Below are 19,517 nucleotides of genomic sequence, written 5' to 3' on the forward strand. Positions count from 1 at the left end.
ACTTGCTATCACTTTTCAAATACTGAAAACCGTATTAGCCTTAGTTTTCGCTGGGTTTTCTTTTAATTTTAATTCTCCAGAACAAATGCCTTTCATATTAAAATAAAGTAAAAAAAAACTTTGAAATTTATGAATATATATATATATATATATATATAGCATTTAAGATGGTTCAGTTAACCCTTGTGTATAAAATATATTATAATCAATCTATCTATCTATATCACTCTATATATATTTAAATATATAGCTAAATGGATATTACAAAAAAAAAAAATCGAAACAATTTAAAGAAACTTTTGAAACTTCGAAGTCATGTCAGTGAAGCTTGATATTACATAAATATTAAAATAAAAAATGCAAACCCAGAATTGAACCATCAGATAAGAAAATTAATAAAAATTTAAAAAATAAGGAGTATATTATAAAAATACAATGACATATAACTAATAAATAAAAAATACTTTAAAAGCGAAATATAAAAAAATAGCTGTTAAAGATAACTTTCAAGCGCAGCATTATATTAAAATATGGGATTGATACGTAATTTTTATGTTGTTTAAAAATTAAAGAATAGTTAAGCTGCTTTACATAAAATGTTAATTAAAGTATTTCATTAAAAAAAGAAAATCTATTTTAATCCTTTTGACAGAGCAGATGTTTAAAAAAAGATTCTTTCCTACGGACCGATTATATATGATTTTGCTTTTAACGGGAGACGGTCGACTCAGAATTCTTTTGATCAGCTAAAACACAAAACTTGCTAGTTTCAAAGAGTACCAGTTCGAACGCGATTTAAAAGTCATTAAGCACTTTTGCTTGCTTTGCGTATTATTTAAAATTCAATTTTTCTTAAAGGCGAATGAATCAGATGGAAAAAAAGTAATACTGATGAATAGAATCCAGAGGGAACATTTTTCGGCTCCAATGGTTTTCATGGCTGAAGCGCAAAGAATAAAGACTTGAAGTTTTTGGACTGATAATCGAAAAACTATTAAGGATAGTCTTTGGTCTGGAGACAAGCCAAATGATACATCTAAGGGGCTGTTTAAATATTTCAAACTCTGCGTGCATAGTTCTGAGTAAGCTATTTAAATGTGACTTCTTTAAATAACTAATCGGTTTCGTGAAGACTCATTTTGTGTATTGCGATTATTTTTCCTCAAAACTCAGCCGTGTTTCGCAAATTCGAATGCAACTGATATCTACTTAGAATTTTCAAACTATGAATTTTTTTATACAAATACATTGGTTTGGAATAAATAAAGGCATAATTACACTTTCATTTTTTTCTGAAATATTAATTCCTGAAGATATTTAAAAAAAAAGTTTCAAATTTGATTATTTTATTGTTCAAAATGATTCGGTTTCTCTAACTGTGGTTCTCAAATCTTTATTTAAAGATTAAGTAATATATATTAGTTCATTATTTCTAAATAATTAATTCTTATTAATTTAATAACACACAAAATAATGGATAAGATTATCACATTAACGTTTTTGGACCCATCTTTTTTCTTCAGTATATATACATGCAGAAATTCAAATTGTTAAAAACAAAATTGTTGAAAAATAAGTGAAACCTAATCAAGCTTCAAAATACATATAATATTCAAATATCTAAATATATTTAAATTCCTCTCTATTTACTTGACTTTCAAAACAAATTTATTATTTATAGATACATAATTCAAATTTAATATATTATTAATAGAATAAATAATGATAAATCAAATAAAAGAAATGAAAAAAAAATGCATTTACAGAAGAATTTTTCATAAATAGAAACAAATACAAATATTGGTAAGATTAAACTATCATATGCTTTCTAGATTCTGGAAACACATATAATATTAATAGATGTTACTGAACAAACATTTGAAAACAAAATATTATATTATAAATTTTATTGTTTCTAAAATGGAAATTAAAATATCTATAACCATCCTCTAATTTTTATCTGCCTATTTAATAGCATCTTAGGAATTTTAAATATTTATTATTAAGTTTCTTGTTAAGAAATAGCTGAACCGAGTTTTAAATATTTCTATCAGAAATGAATATCTATTTTTGATTTCATTGAGTAAAGTTAAAAATATGACATATTTCATTCATATCAATATTTCTGAGAGAAAATTTATTCAATCATATTAGTATTTTGATGTGTAAAATGCATAATTCAATAAATTCATAAAATAAATAATTAATTAAGTTTTGTCATAATAAACCGATTAAATTTCTTGCTTTTTAACATAAGTAATTAAAATCAGATTCATATTTTTTTTTCAATTTTCTATATTTTTATATATTTGACTTGTTCAGTGCTTCTAAAAGAGGGTTTTTTTTATCTCTTTTAATACCTGAAGGTATTTCTGAACATATAACAAAGAGATAGAAAATAGAATTTGGACAAATTAAGATGGAATTTTTCATAATGAAATCATTGATTTGTCCATGCCTTCAGAGCGATATGTGAGAAAATCAAATACTTTCACAATACATATATATTTGTGGACTATAAATTAAGAAAAAAATAAAAAAGGACTAAAATATTTTCAACTTTTTTAAAATCGAAAAATAAAACGTTTCATAAAATATTACTAACGAACTTATCTGTATATTAAAATAAAAATCTTAAAATTGTCTTTGGAGACACTTCGGAGAAATTCGAAGTGAAAAAAAAATTTAAAATATTTAAAGAAATTCGAAATTTTATCAATTTTATGCATAAAATGCATTTTGTAAAAACTCCTTTCTGCACTTCATTAAATGAAAACAGTTTTCATCAAATGCATAGCTTTTCTTTCAAGTACAATGTCTTACAAAGTAAAAATAATTATTAAAATATAAAAATCATTCTAAAAATTATATTCTTTATTTAAATTGTTTTTTTCTCTTAAATTTAAAAACGAAACATTATTTCTGAAGTTAATTCAAATTACCCATAATATCTTTTAGCTGATTTTTTTGGATTTTTGTTAATCATATTTACATATGGAAACATATTTTATATGAAAATGCAAGTATAAATCTCACTGACTCACAGTGAAAAATCCTCAAGTAATCCTCGGACAAACAAAAATGACAAAATATTTTTCTTTCTGTCATTATGCATTTTTTGGCGTCTTGTCCAGAAAGAAAAAATGCCAAAGTTTTCTTGACATAAACATTTGGATGGAACTAAGAACGAAAGTGGAGGGGAAAAAAAACTTCTCCAAAACTACAAAGTCTATCTTTTCAACGATTTTGAAGCCAGGCGGATTTAGTCTTCGTAAAGGGATCAGAGAGATGCTGTACCCAGCATGAATACAGAACACGTCTTTCTTTTATACATTCTTTCCCTTATGTATTTCTTCCTTTCAAAATTCTTCGGTCAACTTTCAATATTTATGAATGCTCGAAAAGAAAATGTATGTAACTGGATCGGACGATTCTTCGGTTTTAGCGTACTGGGAAAACATGCATCTAAATATAGAATGTATCATGACGGTCCACGTCCTGGTTAGATGGTTTTCTCTATTTTTCTTTCATCAAGAAATATAAATTGGAAATATGAATTAAGACAATATATATTTCATTACGACAAACTTTGCTACTTTGATTTCACGGGAAAAAATCTTATCTGATATATGTGCTATAATATTTTGTAAATTGGTGAATGTATAAAACATTTTGCAACTGGATCAAAAGATATGCAAATAGATGGAACTTCAAAACAATCGAAAGATTTTTTTAGTTTAGAAGAAGAGGGGAACAATAAATAAAATTTTTATTAAAAAAATCATTATTTATTTACTTAGAATGGACACATTTAGAAATGTTAAATTAATAAGTTGCATACATTCCAAATACATTTAAATGTGTAGGTACCATCCTGTTAATAAGTAATCCATGAAGTTCGTTTGAAAAAACAGCTGAAATTGAATTTTATCTATAATAAAACCCGATTATTCTAAATTCTGATACATTTAAAATGTTGAGTTTTTATATCATCCAAATCTAACTATACATGTTCTGTAAAAGTGTTTCAGCAGCTAGTAGATTTTTATTTATTGGCTAGCAATTGTGAAAAATATGAAAAAAAAAAAAAAAAAAAAACGATATTGTACAAATCTTTTAAATTCGGTCTAAAAGTATTTTTTATGTATTTTTCTCTTTTTATTTATTTGTGATTTAAAAATAATTAAATATAATCCTGTAAAGAAAAAGTTAAAAAGCGTATACTGAATGGAATATAAACATCGCATCTCATTTATTTATATATTTGTCTTTATTAAATGATTTTTTTATTGTTAATCTTTACCCAGACGTATAGAGTTTTATATATATATTTCATTCACATGCTTATATTATCCCTATTATAAAAAAACAGAAAAAACAAATAACCTCAAAAGAATTTTTAGAAATTATAACAAAACAATAGCTTTTTTTTGAGTTTCATAAACACTAAATGTAATCTTATACTCACATGCTTTAAATAATGCATTTTTGTATATTTTTGAATTTAAATATAAGCTCGGAATATAAATAATGGAAACCTAAACTTAAAATACATCCGCTGAATAAAATTAGATTTAGTGCAAAAATTAAAAAAAAAGTTAATAAATAAAGTGATTAAGTAATCAAATATAAAACTTGATCAAATTTTTTTCTACGTTCTCTGTCTAACTGTTACTGCGTTGAAAATTTACAAAATATAAGAATATATATAAACTTTTCGTTTTTATTTTCCTCACCATGCAATATATAATATTTTAATAATATACTCTTATATAATAGCATAATACCTGAATACTTATTCTTTAGATGAAAATAAAATAATAAATAAATCTTTAAGAACAATTCTGTATTAAATATTTAGAAAAAAATTTAATTTCGAAATATTTGTTTGGATTTGAAATTATGAAATTTTCTGAAATACAGAAATATTTCACAACCGTCATACATGCGTATTGACCCACACTTCTTTTGGCACTTTAATGCATTTTATCTTATTGAGCTCAATAAATTGAAAGAAAATTGTAAGCAGATTTATTTATATCATTAGTAATCCTCATAGATATTTCGATAGTATCGTTTTTTCTCTTATTTCGAAATAATCATTTAATTTATGAAACTATAAGAGTTCACTCTACCATAACAGAAGATTATTATATTTTTAGAATTTGCATAAAAGTGACATAAATCATAAAATTCTGATTTTATGAAATGAGACTATTCTTAAATTACATTTTTTTGTATGATTTCGTGTAACGTGATCATTGACCATCCATATTTGACCTCACTCAAAATTTTATGATAAGAGATAAATACTACATCTCATTTTTCAGGGTTTTTGAGTCCATGAATTTTTTTCATTGACATTGCTTGTAACGAATTTATCTATTGCCAAAGGGATTTCATCGAGAATAGAAAAGAATGAACTCTTTACATTCAGAAATACTTTTTTCCCCAGAGAAAGTAATTTTTGTGTATTCTAAATAGTTCTGCCTGCCTTCTATTTCCGAGATTTCAATATTCTTATTTTCTTCTGTATGAACTATACACCGGAAAAGAATTTCAATCATGAAAAACTTTGATATTAAATATTGATGAATTCCATGTTGCAGGCTCGCATGAACTTGCATTTTTTAAATATTGGTTAAATCAATCTATGTCTTCTTATGTGCGCGGTATGGTAATATGCGTAAAGTGTTATAATTCCATGTAATTATAAGCGATTGTTAAGATGTCAAAAGGTAACTGTCAAAAATGTATGGTATTTGACAGTTACATATGACAGTGATATAGACAGTTGTAATTGACAATGTATTCCATGGCTACATCAATAAAAATACAATGTATGATATTTTTTTCATTGATGAAATCATGTAATATATTTTAAATTTGAATTTTGTTTTGCCTATAATTTTGTTAAACTGTGACCGTAAATGATAATATTGGAATACATATTGCTTATTTTTTATATTATTTTATTGGCAGCATGTTGATTCAAAAGTTCTGGACAGTATTGTACTTCATTCACATTAATGAGAAGATTTTAAAATTTTATCTGTTAAGACATTCTATATATCACATACATTTATTTATGTTATTAATCGCAATTTTGGACTCAATTGTTTTGGTCACACGTTAAAGTAATAATATTATGTAGTAGGATATTAGTCTTTTTACATGTATACACAATACAAAATTAATTTTACATATATTGATTTGTTTTCTCTCTATGGAAATTCCAAATTCAGGTTTAATTATACTTTACAGTTTAATATTATATTAAAATGCATTCCTTCATTTGAAAATAAAAGTTGACTTGCTTGATTCAGAATCTAAATGATAGATTTAAATGCATTTTGTTTTTCATTAAAAATACATATCATATTTCTGTACCGATATATTTTTCTTCAAATAAATTTTGACATGACATTAGAAGAAAAGTTTTATACTACTTAAATCCAATTTACAAAATTCTGAAAGTGAGTACAATTTTTTTAAAGATAGATTTCGAAGTTTTATCAGATATTTTATTAATGATTAATTACATATTAATTTAAACTAAAATTTAAATTGCAGTTTTTATTGAAATATCTTAAATTCCTTTCAACTAGCTAGAAACTACTTTTTAGAGTTTTTAGCTCTATAAAAAGGCAACGGAACTTCTCTAATGAAAGATAACCTTTCTCTGTTATGGTCATTACAGGAGTTGAAGAAAAGTTTTCAGAAGTTTTCCGAAAATAAAAATTACAGAGTACGAAAACAGCAGATGTAGAAAATAGATTGAAGCAGGTGCTTGTTCCCAGGGTTGAGAGATATAATCTTCTCGTCCTGGAGATGCTTGGGTCAAATTTTAGAACATAGCGGGATTACTTTCAAATATAGATCTATGTACTGATATATCTAATAAATAGGTATTTCATAGTTTTCTTATTAAGTCAAGTCTTTGAAAATATCTTTTATCTGAAAAATATGTTAAACAAATTTGAAAATTTTTAATAATCAAACAACGATCGAATATGAAACTGAAAAAAAGATCGAAAAATTCGTTTTGAATTGTTATATATATTTTATATATTGAATTTGTGAATAATGATTTCATTAAATTTCAAAATCATTCACAATAATAAACAGTATTTTTATTTTCATTTCTTTCTTAAGGAAGTGATAGATAAAAAAAAAATATTGACTGCTATCACAGTTTGTTTCCATTGAAAGTATGTAATCATTTGGCCAATAAGGCTAGAATTGAGTTTAATGCTATATGAAAGTTTCAATGATTTAGTAAATTTGATTTTGAAATGAAATTCTTTTATTACTTATTTGAAATCTAAATAGGCTAGTTGACCTATTTTTTACATAAGCAGGAAAAGAAGTTTCTTCTGAATTCTTTGGGGGAAATTGCATTTGCAAGTAAACATTTTTTTTAATTATTCTAAATTGAGCAATGAATCATTTTGCTCAAAAAGAATTAAGATTCGATCATAATTCTGAAGAAAATAATCTCTTATTTTTTTTAAAAAATTTTTATTTATAACTATACTTATTTTACTATACTGAAAAGGACTTTGCTAATACACTGATTTTCACTACTGAAAAACATAAATAATCAAACAATGTTGAATGATTATTGTGAAAAAAATAATATAATTTACTGCATCTTATTTTAATTGACTTGGGTAATTTTCAATATGGTTTAAACTTTAAAATTATAGCATAATAACATTGCTCATAAATTTCCAACTGCCAACAATACAATTCTGAATGGTTGTAATTTTTATAGAATGTTTCTAAATTTTAATTCTATTTTACTTGAAAACATTTAAACTAAAAACAATATGTATTAATTTTTTATGAAGACAAACGACGCAAAATTGACAGGAACAATAATTAAAAAAAATTATCTTTAACCGTTAGAACCTGCTAAAAATCTCAAAGATTCTTTTCAAATATTGACTTTCAAACAGAAATATTTCCTTTTCCCTGCCATATTAAAAAAATATTTTTCTTTTAATTTTTTTGAATTTTACTTTTTCATGTTTTCCATATCTAGATTTAAATATTATATATGTTACGACATACCACATAAATTATGTAAAAAATAAATAATATTAACTACGATTCTAACAATTTGTATAATGGTAATATGTAAATGTCTTAGACTTGATTAGTCTATGTTTATTTTATTTGTAAAGAGTGAAATACTTACCATTTCCATCTGTCTTTACTGATATCGTTTCACTTTTATTTCCTCGCCCAGCACTGTTGAAGGCAACTATATAACAGTAATACTTCGTGCCACATTGCAAATCCTGAAGAAGATATTCCTTATTGTCACCTTTTAGTCGGATTTCTTGCCATGTGCTTCCCTCCATTCTATTGTATAAGTAGTAACCTAAAAAAAATTTGATTTCGAATTAATAGTTCACATATAACAAAAACATATTTTCCTTTTGATGATTGATGTTAAAGGGAAATGCTTGTAACATTAAACGAGAGATTTTTGTACTTATATAAATTTATTCCGTGCATCTCGGTAACGGCTCTAATGAATTGGATCAAATTTTATAGTTATATAATGTTTTGCTTTTTAAGTTTATTTATATAGGTATTTTCCTGAAAAACATACCTATATAGATAAACACAATATTTTACACACAAAAAATCCCCATTTTTTATAAATAGCTTTTAGATCCTTTTTTTTATATGCTCTCACGCTGACAATGCCATATACCGCCCTTTCGTAAATTGTTATGATGTTTGCCTCGTTGTCAAATGATGATAACCTATTCGTACCTCAAAACTTGGAGAGATAGCATTGTATCACATAATCCGAATGCTGATACATCAGCTAATATCGAAATGCGACAATGCAATTATTGTGTAAAACAGTTCGTATAATATATTAAACTAAGTGCATTCATGATTTTTTAATTAAATGATTAGTTCCTATGTAAGTAAGATTTACAAATATCTATTTGTAATCAATATGCGATTAGTATCTAAATATTTTCTTCTATAAACACTATTTTTCAAAAGTAAAAAAATTGAATGGAGAGAATCTTGAAAATTTCTTTCTGGCTATTTTTGATTCGAATTTCTATTTATATACTTACATCTATCTGGCTGCTTAGGTAGCATTCTATTAAATTTTTTCTCCCTTTTAATTATATTTAAAAAATGAAATCGTACTATTAAGTATTGCAAGCTTTATCAAGGGCGCTGAAAGCTTAATATAGGATGTTACCTTTCCATGCTGATTATAAAAGGACAGATTTAATCTTTAAGCAAGAAACACCGTCTCCTTTCATTTTACAAATTCTACAAGTGGAAGGAAAAATATAATTTTTTTGTCTTCAATTATAAATAAAGTACATTTTTTTATACATCAGAATATTTTGTGTGAAAACTTATGGATGTATTGAAACCTCATATTTTCATGAAAAAAATAATCAGTGTTTTTTTTTTTTTTTTTTTTTCATTATATGACAAATTGTGGTAATTGATGCTACTTTTATGTGAAAATGATTTAAGGGTCATTTTGGGGTCATTTATATAAAAAGCAAGATGCAGTCTACTTCATACTTTGTTTAATTAAAGATAAGAATATCATTTCATTTTCCGGAAACAAAATTTAAGACAATTATAGCTATACTAAAAAAAATATTCAATCAAATACATAAATTCCTTTTTTTGTTATCTTATATATAACTTAAGAAGTATTTATACAGAGTGTCCCCTAAACTCCTTCTCTCCCAGATTAATTTGAGAATTACAATAAGTATTGTCACAAACAGTTTGGTTACAGAATGTTATCTGTTACAGCCTCATTTGACAGGAAGATATTAATTTAAAGTACTTACCTCGAAATATATGGGAAATATATATTTATCATATATGGGGAAATTTCAATACCGAAATTAAATTAAAGAGCTATTTAGTATAAAAAGATACTTTGAGCGCAGTAAAGTAATGGATAAAAATGTAAACGTCGAACATCGTTTGCCACCATCAAAACTTATAAAGTGAAATTCACGAAAACAGAAATAAAAAAATAATTTTTTGAACAATAACGTCAAAACGAATGGCATATAGCAATTAAAAGTATACCCTGATAAGTGATTTTTTTTGTTTTATTTCTAATATTTTTATATTGTAAGAACGCTGAAAATCGCGACTAAATAAATAGGCATTTTACATGTTTTGTTCTTAGAATGACTACGTTCAAGTCATATATTGATTTAAACTGAAGATACTCTAATATTTTATAACATATTTCACCCGTACTGTTTTTGAGATAGGATCACTAACTTTGTTGATTAAAACAAGTGACGCTGTAACTGATTTTAAAGTGCTATAAAGTTAATGTGCGGTAGAAGGACTTAAGTAAGTGTGTACTCTGTAAACTGGTACTGAAAGTGAAATAAATAATTGAATGGTTCAAAATAATATAGCATTTAATAAAACGTTTTGTTAAGATTAATATTTAAAATGTTATCTTTAAGCAATTAATAAAATTAATCTTAAAATTAATCTATAAATAGATATTATTTAATTATTAATTGTTATTTAATAAATTAATCTGAAAACAGATTTATTCTTATAATAGATATTATTATTATAGATATTATTTACAAGTTTTAAATAGATATTATTTAAAACGTGCTTTAAATTTTCTTTATTTTCATTTACTCGAATGATATTATCGTTGGATTAACTCTTCATAATAATGATTCGCCTCTGAATAGTCTGGATAAATTTTAAAGCGAAGAATTTTCTTTTAAAAATACGATATGTCATTTTCAATAATGAGTCAATAATTATCGTCTTGAAAATATGATTAAAAAAAAATGATATTTCTGAGTAGTAAAGTCATGTATTTTATTAAAATTAATCAAATTGATTTTATAATGCATTAGGAGTTTATTTTCAGTAATTCTAAATAAAATCTATAAAATATACAAGCAATGATTATAATCAAACAGAACGATGTGTAACATGAGAAAAACTTCTTTTTAAAATATAAATCATAATTGAACCAGATTACATGTGAGTTTTCTTCAGAATATGTCAAAAAATTGAATTGATAAATATTTTGAAAAAAAAATGAAAAATTAATATTTTATAATGAATAAAGAAATTAGAAATAGTTTTGTTTCTTTCTTATATTATACAAACAACTAGCGTTACTGTATGTTAAAAGAAAGCAATGTAAATAGCAGTAATTATGTCCAATTTTGATAATGATAACTACAGCAATACTATTAGTACATTTTTTGACAAAAGGATCATTCATTCACATTTTAAATTCTCGGCCACCTTATCGCTGTTCTTTATTGGGCTCGAATAGATTTGAAATTCATCCCCTCATTAATATGCATTATGCCGCCGCATCCAACAGAATTTGAAACTTCTAGGGATTAATTGCGGAACTAAACGCTTCAGCTATCGTTGCCGCACGAAATGGGTTTTGAACGATCCTCTAAGCCGTGGCAGCGTTCAACTCGGATTTCGCATGTAACTAACGTCCCGAAAGTGATGAGATGACGACCGCAGGCTGTCGTTAATGAAATTATAAGCCGCAACTGGAATGTTGCACCTTCATGTATATCACCGTTTTCAACAATTTGATGCTAGGCACATATTGTCACACTCTTTCAATTGCAACATTGTTTGATCTATTATGAAACAAATAATTCTGAGGTAAAATAGCACTATCTAAATTGGAAATGTCATTGAATTATTATTTGTACTAGAGTTGAATGAACTTTATTGTGTCTATATAAATATCTGCAATTCAATGTAGATTTCTTCAATTCATGAAAATAAGTATTTTAATATGCCGTTTTATTGCGTAATTAAAAATGCAGCAACTAACGTTAGTAGAATTGTTAAATTGAATTGCTACTTTTGATTACAGCTGGTGTAAGTGTATACGATAGCAGTAACTGTAAAACCATCAGCAGTGATTGAAATTATAATCCACATTTGGAATGTTGCACTGTCGCGTCTATAATTGTTTTCAATAATTTGAATCTAGGCTCATGTTGTCACCAGTTTTAAACTTAAAGTAATGCAACAGTTTTCGATATATTATGAAGCAAATAAACATATATTTTTGAAATACAGCTTAATTATTTAAACAGAAAATCTCATTGAATAAATTTTCGTATTAGATTTTAATAAATTACAAAGCGTGTATGTATGCTAATGACTTAGCAGTTTCTGCAATTAATGAAATCTTAATATATAGTTATATTTCACATTATAATTTACCTAAGTAATTACTAAAATAAGTAAAATCGTTAAAATAGAACTGTGGAAATTGTATTTGATAACAGTGACTGTAAAATTGGCAGGTTGTTACCGAAATTTTAAACAACAATTGAATGATGCACTTCCACGCATATCATCGTTTTCAACAATTTGATGTTAAGCTCGTATTACCACCGTTTTTAAACTTGAAGTAACGCAACATCAGTTCATTTATTTTGAAACAAATAAGCAAATAATTTTGAGACACATTTTTTTTAGATAGAAATCTCATTAAATTATTACTCGCTATATATTAGCTTAAATTGAGCATGTGAATATACTAAATATTTCTGAAATTCATGAAAATAATTACTTTAATATAGTTATATTCCACACTGTAATTAAACAAATCAATCTCCACAATTAACAGAAGTCTTAAATTAGAACCGATATAACAATTATACCAGCATATCTTAATAAAATTTAATTTGTAAGATTCTTAGTGTTCAAGAGTCATTGATTTCACTTATTACGGTGCAAAGTAATTCAAAATAAAAGTAATAATCTTTTATTAAAAATGTTTTACGCGTTGAAAAAAGAAGGAATTAATTTTTATATTTTCAAAAGAATGTATTGCTTATTTATCGAAACAACTTAGGAACAGAATGTGAAAGAATACTTGTTATTTGTATTATGCAGTAAAATGTAGTACTGAAAAGAGGATTATCATCGTCTTTCTGAAACGCCATTCAGGTTTTAAATTAATATAAAAATCCATTTCTCAACAATAAAGTAAGTATAATGAACTAAGAAGATTAAAGAGCTGGAGTCTTAAGATCAGTTCTATAGTTGAGAGGATTATCAAGCAAATCGCTGAAATATGATATTTTTCTGAAGAAAATAATTAAATTTTTTAGATTCGTTATTTTTATTTTTTTATTATTATATAAATAAATTTTACTTCTTGAAATACAATTTGATACCCCCGTCATGTTAGGAAGCAGCATAAACAAAATTCATGATAACATGTTCAATACAAGATGAATTTCTTTTCTAAAGACCCTCTTGCCATTTTTCCCTCTGCCATTTATTTCTGTAGTAATATATTTATATATATTTGAAGAAAAAAAAGGCTCTTATGGGAAATGTTTCTATCTTAACTTAAGGCAAATTTTTTATCGAAAAAAGAAATTTCCTCTTCTAATGGCATTTTGACGTTTTCAACTCCTCTTATGTACGAGTTTTTTTACTTCCTCCCTGATAAAAAGTTTTCCACAAGAAGTATTTCGTATCTAAACTGATATTATTCAACCCCTGCCCTTCCGTGAATTGTGAAAAATATAAATATCCTAGTATAAGGAGGAGCTGGGCAGAAAAATTTAGAAGGCACTAGATGACATTTTCTGAATTTCTAACATTTATTTATTATACATTTTTCATGAAAAAATTGAATTCATTGAATGTAGTCTTAATCTTTATTATTGTGATTATATGACTTAATTATTAGTGATTAACTAATTCATAAAGATTTTCCACAATTTTTACAACATTATGATTAATCTGGAAATAATTTTTCAAACTTCCCAATTGTTTAGATTAATTCGCATTTTTTTCCTGCGAATGAATACGTCATTTGCTTATAAATGCTCTACAACTAAAGTACTATTTATTACACATTATTTACAAATAATGTGTACTATTTATTACACATTATTTTGAACAGAATCGATTACGAAAAAGAATATTGTAAATGCCTTTAATGCAATTAGATAACTTACTTAAAAATCAACTAAATGTTTTATGATTGAAAAATTATTGGTACGTTTTATTTTATAATTTTAGTCAAATTTTACTCACCAAAAACAGTATTTTAACAAGTTTACTGATTATTTACATTGAAGTTGGCTTACATTTTTTGTTTCACGAAGCTTAATTTGAACATAAGGTATTAAACTTGTAATTGTGCTACATCACTTATTGTATTAAACATATGACAACTTAATAATAATTACCTTTAGAGCTAAAAATCTAAAAAAAAAGTTGCACGTTGTAGATAGGGATTGCAATACCGGTATACCGGGATACCGAATACCGGTATTTTAAGCCATTTGTACAATTTTTCAGTACCGGTATTCACAAGTTTAAATACCGTTTTTCGGTATTTACTTGAAAATTTAAAAATTGTCTCCACTACATGCTCAGGGATCGCCTGCATAGCAAAACAGTACACGTTTTGTTTTTATGTTTCCCTAATGGGCGAAATTAATTAGCTAATCAATGGCTTAATTAATTGCTTAAATCTAAATTAGCGAAATATGGATTGTCCCTAAAAGAAGATATTGTATCCATAACGACTGATGGAGCAAAAGTTATGAAAAAAGTTGGAAAGTTGATTGGTGCAAATCAGCAGTTGTGCTATGCTCATGGAAATCAATTAGGTGTAATAGATGTATTATACCAAAAAAATAAATAAATAAATAAATAAAGAACAGAATAATCCAAATACTATGGATATAGAAACTTCGGATTCCAACTTTGAAGAGAGTGAGAGTGATATTGACAGTGAAGATAATGACAATGTAATTGTTGAAGAAGATATTGCTATTGAGGATGAAATATTAACTTATCAAGAATTGCTTCCTATAATTTATAAAGTTCGAAAAATTGTTAAGTTCCCTAAAAAACGTTCCATTAAAAAATGACATATTACTAAAATATATATTAACTGAAAATAAAACAGAATATATGTTAATATTAGATTCTAAAACACATTGGAATTGTTTACTCCTAATGATGGAACGATTTTTGAAACAGAGAAATCCAATCCAAAAAGCAATAATGGACTTTAACCTGTAAATTAATTTTTCAGATAGTGAATTCGACTTAATATCCAGAACTGTATCAGATCTACTTCCAATAAAACTGACTATTGAGACATTATGTCGAAGTGATTCTAATTTATTGACAGCTAATACAAAAATAAATTTCATGTTGCAGTCATTGAAAACACAGCACACACCACTATCTGAAGAATTATATATTGTATTGAAAAATCGCACAAAAGAAAGGCATACCGAAATAGAAAATGTTTTATAATAGTTACATAATTACATGATTTTAAAAATTAAAATGAAAAAGAAGAAAAGAGACTAACCAATTCAAATCTGATCAAGTTTATAGTAAATTTTCTTAAATTTTTTTTCCTACAAATCTATCCACATTCGGAAAAATTTGGTTCAGTTATCGAAGATTATGATGGCACTAATGCGATAGTGAAAAGGAATTGTCTCTTGAACAAAAATTAGAATTAGACATCAATAAAAAAATTTCAACGAACCAAAATACAATACAGAAATCAGCTATATCCAAAACCATCCGACGAGAAATCCATTTATTTGAAGATGAGGGATTTACAGATAAATACTTGGAAAAAGCATATGGCGCATTGTTAACAGTACCACCAACTAGCGTAAATGCCGAAAGAGCGTTTTCGACAGCTGGTAATTTTTGCACAAAATTACGTTCCACGCTTAGTGACAGTACAATTGATGCATTATGTTTTATAAGATCACATTTTAAAAATTTTTAATAGTACCACAGACTGAATAGTGATATTTACACTTTTTTGTGATTTAAATAAATAAGATGTTTCTTTACTTTTTTGTGATTCTTTATATACTATTTTAATTTATAAGTTAAACATTATTTTTTGTGATATTTACACTCTCTAATAAAACTGGCAAATAAAACAAAGAAACGCCTGTGTTTTCTTTCATTTTTTTAAAAATTTCTAATACCGGTATCCCGGTAATAAGATCTAAAAAATACCGAATACGTTATTGAAATTTTGGCCCGATATTGCAATCCCTAGTTGTAGACATAGGTTTAAAACGTTAAACAGATATCTAACATTTTATTATTAATTTAAAACCTTCGTGATTTTCTAATATTTGGCTTTTTAGAGCAAGTTATTACAAAACTATTAATCTAGCGCAAATTCGTGTTCAAAAGGAAAAAAATAAACATGAAAGGTATGTATAACGAAATATTATATAAAATCGCAAAGTGTAAACTAGATTTGTTATGATATGTAAAAGTGAATGAAAATGCAGAATAATCCAGCTGAATTTATTCCATTCAATGAGGTTTCATTTCGTTTACAACAAGAATTAATAAAAAAAAATATTATAATATAGGATTGTGAAATAAAAAAAAAACTGAAAAAAATCATATCACAAGTAAACATATTTTTCAATCGGAAAATAATCTTGCATTGACTGAAAAACTATTTCGTTTAAATTAAATTTTTAAATCTATTCTTTTTATTTACCTAAATAAAGCAATGATCTATCATTTTAATTTTTTTTTATTTTTATGTTACAATTATAGGTATGATTTAAGAAATCACAAAATATAAACAAAATGTATTGCATTTTAAATAATTGATAGTTTATTATGATGTTGTAAGAAATAATACATTTTTTTCTTAATGAAGAAACGAGAAATAAAAAGCAGAAAATAAATCGTCTTATTTCAATCAAACATACTTTCTAACTATAGATTTTATAAATTGTTCTTTCCAATAACTGCCCTTCTTAGAAAATGTCGCTAGATCAGATCATCATTTTGTAAGAGATTATTTTAAGTAGAGGATTTATTTAATAGGGGTATCGTATTACTTTAAATAGTAAATCGATTAATTTTATCTCTCCGTATGCTAATGATGAATGAATTTGTTCTTAAACGATTTGATGCATGGGAAATTGATTAAGATCAACCGTATTAAATCTGGAGAAGATTAAAGATCCGTAAAATTGGAAAGATTACATTCCTTATAAGAATATTATAAATTCGAACATCATTATTGTCAATTTGGAATTCCAAGGATTTCATAAATATTCTAAGATATAGTTTCAAATTGAATTTAAACCGGATGTGCAGCTGTCACAAGCATATAAAGGATGCCAGGTTTATTACTAGATAATAGATTTTTTTCCAAATCGGTAGAGATAGACATATATTATCAGTCAGAAAAGTTATATGTAAAACATACATATATTTTATAGTGTTTGAATCTTTAATGCAGTGCTCAAAGAACTCAAAATGTAAATTTTTTCTCTGCGCCTTGATCGTATATTTTTTTTTCTATTTTTTATTTTCATTGAAATATTATCCAAAAATTAACATTCTAAACAAAAAAAAATATATATATATATATTTTTCTCTTCTTCCACTGAAATTGTCCGAGGTATGAAAATATGATTTTTCATACATTGACAGATCAAGGCACTAGCAACTTCAGATGCTAATCCACAAGCGATAAGATATTTTCATAGCACTGGATGAATTCCATTACGGATACCATACTCAGGACGACCACAGATTCTTTAACTCATTGTGAATATATATTGTAAAAAAAACTGTTATAATCTTGCCTTATAATCATTTCGATATATTGTATAGATGTTTATAAAGTTTTTTAATAAAATCACTTGCATGAGTAAAGTAGCTTGTGGAAATTCAAAGTGCTATTTCGCTTCTCGTCAACTTTTCGGCTGTTATGCTAGATTAACCAACTTTTATCCAAACTTTTAGTGTATTATTATCTTTAAATGGCGTTGTAAAAACTTTGTTCTTTATTTACATTTAAAATTTACGTTTAACAATAACTACCGTTTTAAATTCATAAAATCAAAGAAGCAATGGAACGTTTTTATCTGGTGGAACTTTATCTGGTGACATTTTAATAATAATCTAATTCAAATTCACTATTTTTAAATTAGTTGAACTTCCTGGTTTACTAGAAATAATTTAGAGCATGGCTATTCCATATAAAAAAAAAACTTATAATATTACATTCAATGGTTTTTCTGTAATAAATTTTTGTAAACTGCTATCCTATATTCTAATGTGTTGTAATTAAAATTTTATGTAATTTTTAAAATATTTTAATGATCAGTTATAGTAAAAATGTTTATTACAATATAAAAGAATTTAGATATGCTTGAACTCCTGTTGCTTGATATATATGCTTGTTGTTGTATATATGCTTGAACTCCTGTTGCAATTATTTATCAAACTAATTTTCAAAATTTTCTGTAAGCGAAATTTAATATTCATAACATGATGATTAAATTCAATATATTAATTCAATCCAAAGGATTACTTAGCTATACTTGAAAATAAAAATTCGTACAGACCTGTAACGGGAGCATCTGGTGTGACATTAATTTCCCAAGACATTTTAATTGTTTTTGACGTAGTGTAGTACGACTTAATTGCAGGTGTACCAGGACTATCTAAAAAAATAAAGCAAAACTGATAAGTAATCAGTTTGAAAATTGAAATAATGTATTTCCATAAATGTTTCACAGCAACATTTTAAAATTCTTCGAATAAAAATTCAAGAGAATGATATGCATATAGGAAGAATTTTTACAAAATAGTTTCGCTTGAGTTCTAAAAAATAGATGTTCAATTATTAATCACTTTTCAGCTTTATTTTTATAATTTATCATTATGAATGTGAAAAATATTAGAACCAATATTTTCAAATTTTGTACTTGGTGGCATTACTAATGCGGAATCAAAAATCAAATCAAGAAATTTAATAGTAAATATAATCTTAAAATAGGTTATTATCTTTAAAACTTATTTAAAATTTCAAAGCTCTAGCAATAAATAAATTAGTGAGAACAAAGTTGCCAAATTCCAAATAAGAAACAGGAAATAAGAGGGTTAAAAGGAAACTTACTTTTACATTGAATCAATAATTTTCATTATGCAAACATATTTATGTTATTTAATTTTTTTTAAAATTGTGACTTAAAGAATGTGACAATTTAGAATAAAAAAATCAAATTTCATACAGGAATATCCTCATGCTGTAGAGGAAAACCACTTCCCAGATTTAGTGTCATTATTTTTTTAAATTTTTATTTTGAAGACCTTTGATTTCCGGTGTTTGTGTTTATCTCATATTGTCTTCGAAGTTTTGCGAAAACAAAATGTTTTACATAACAAAGAAAGATGGAATTGTTTTCAAAACCATTTTATGAATCATTCCTTAATGGCAATTTAATTTTTATTTGAAGGTTGAATAATAAAAAGAAACTGAATTATTCCAACTCTCATCGTAAGTAAATGCATTCAAAAAATGCATGATGAATTTAATTAAACTGATGTAAACACACGAGATGATGTTATAAACAGATTCATGAGCTTTGTTATTCTATTTTGAGTTTTTTTTTTTTTTTTTTTCATTATCA

The 19,517-nt window shown here is 25.6% G+C and overlaps 1 protein-coding gene across 4 annotated transcripts in view; it reads right to left on the reverse strand.

Moving 5' to 3' along the window:
• LOC129981662 (cell adhesion molecule Dscam2-like) overlaps positions 1-19,517 on the reverse strand; it is a 391,964-nt gene that overhangs the window by 37,575 nt on the left and 334,872 nt on the right. For all 4 annotated transcript variants that reach the window (XM_056092595.1, XM_056092594.1, XM_056092593.1 and 1 more), the window contains 2 exons: positions 18,450-18,548; positions 8,204-8,389 (listed from right to left, as the gene is read on the reverse strand). In XM_056092595.1, coding sequence (XP_055948570.1) covers positions 8,204-8,389; positions 18,450-18,548 — 285 coding nt within the window. The remainder of the gene's footprint in view (positions 1-8,203; positions 8,390-18,449; positions 18,549-19,517) is intronic.

This window comes from Argiope bruennichi, chromosome 8 (assembly GCF_947563725.1).
Source record: "Argiope bruennichi chromosome 8, qqArgBrue1.1, whole genome shotgun sequence".
Lineage (NCBI taxonomy): Eukaryota > Metazoa > Arthropoda > Arachnida > Araneae > Araneidae > Argiope > Argiope bruennichi.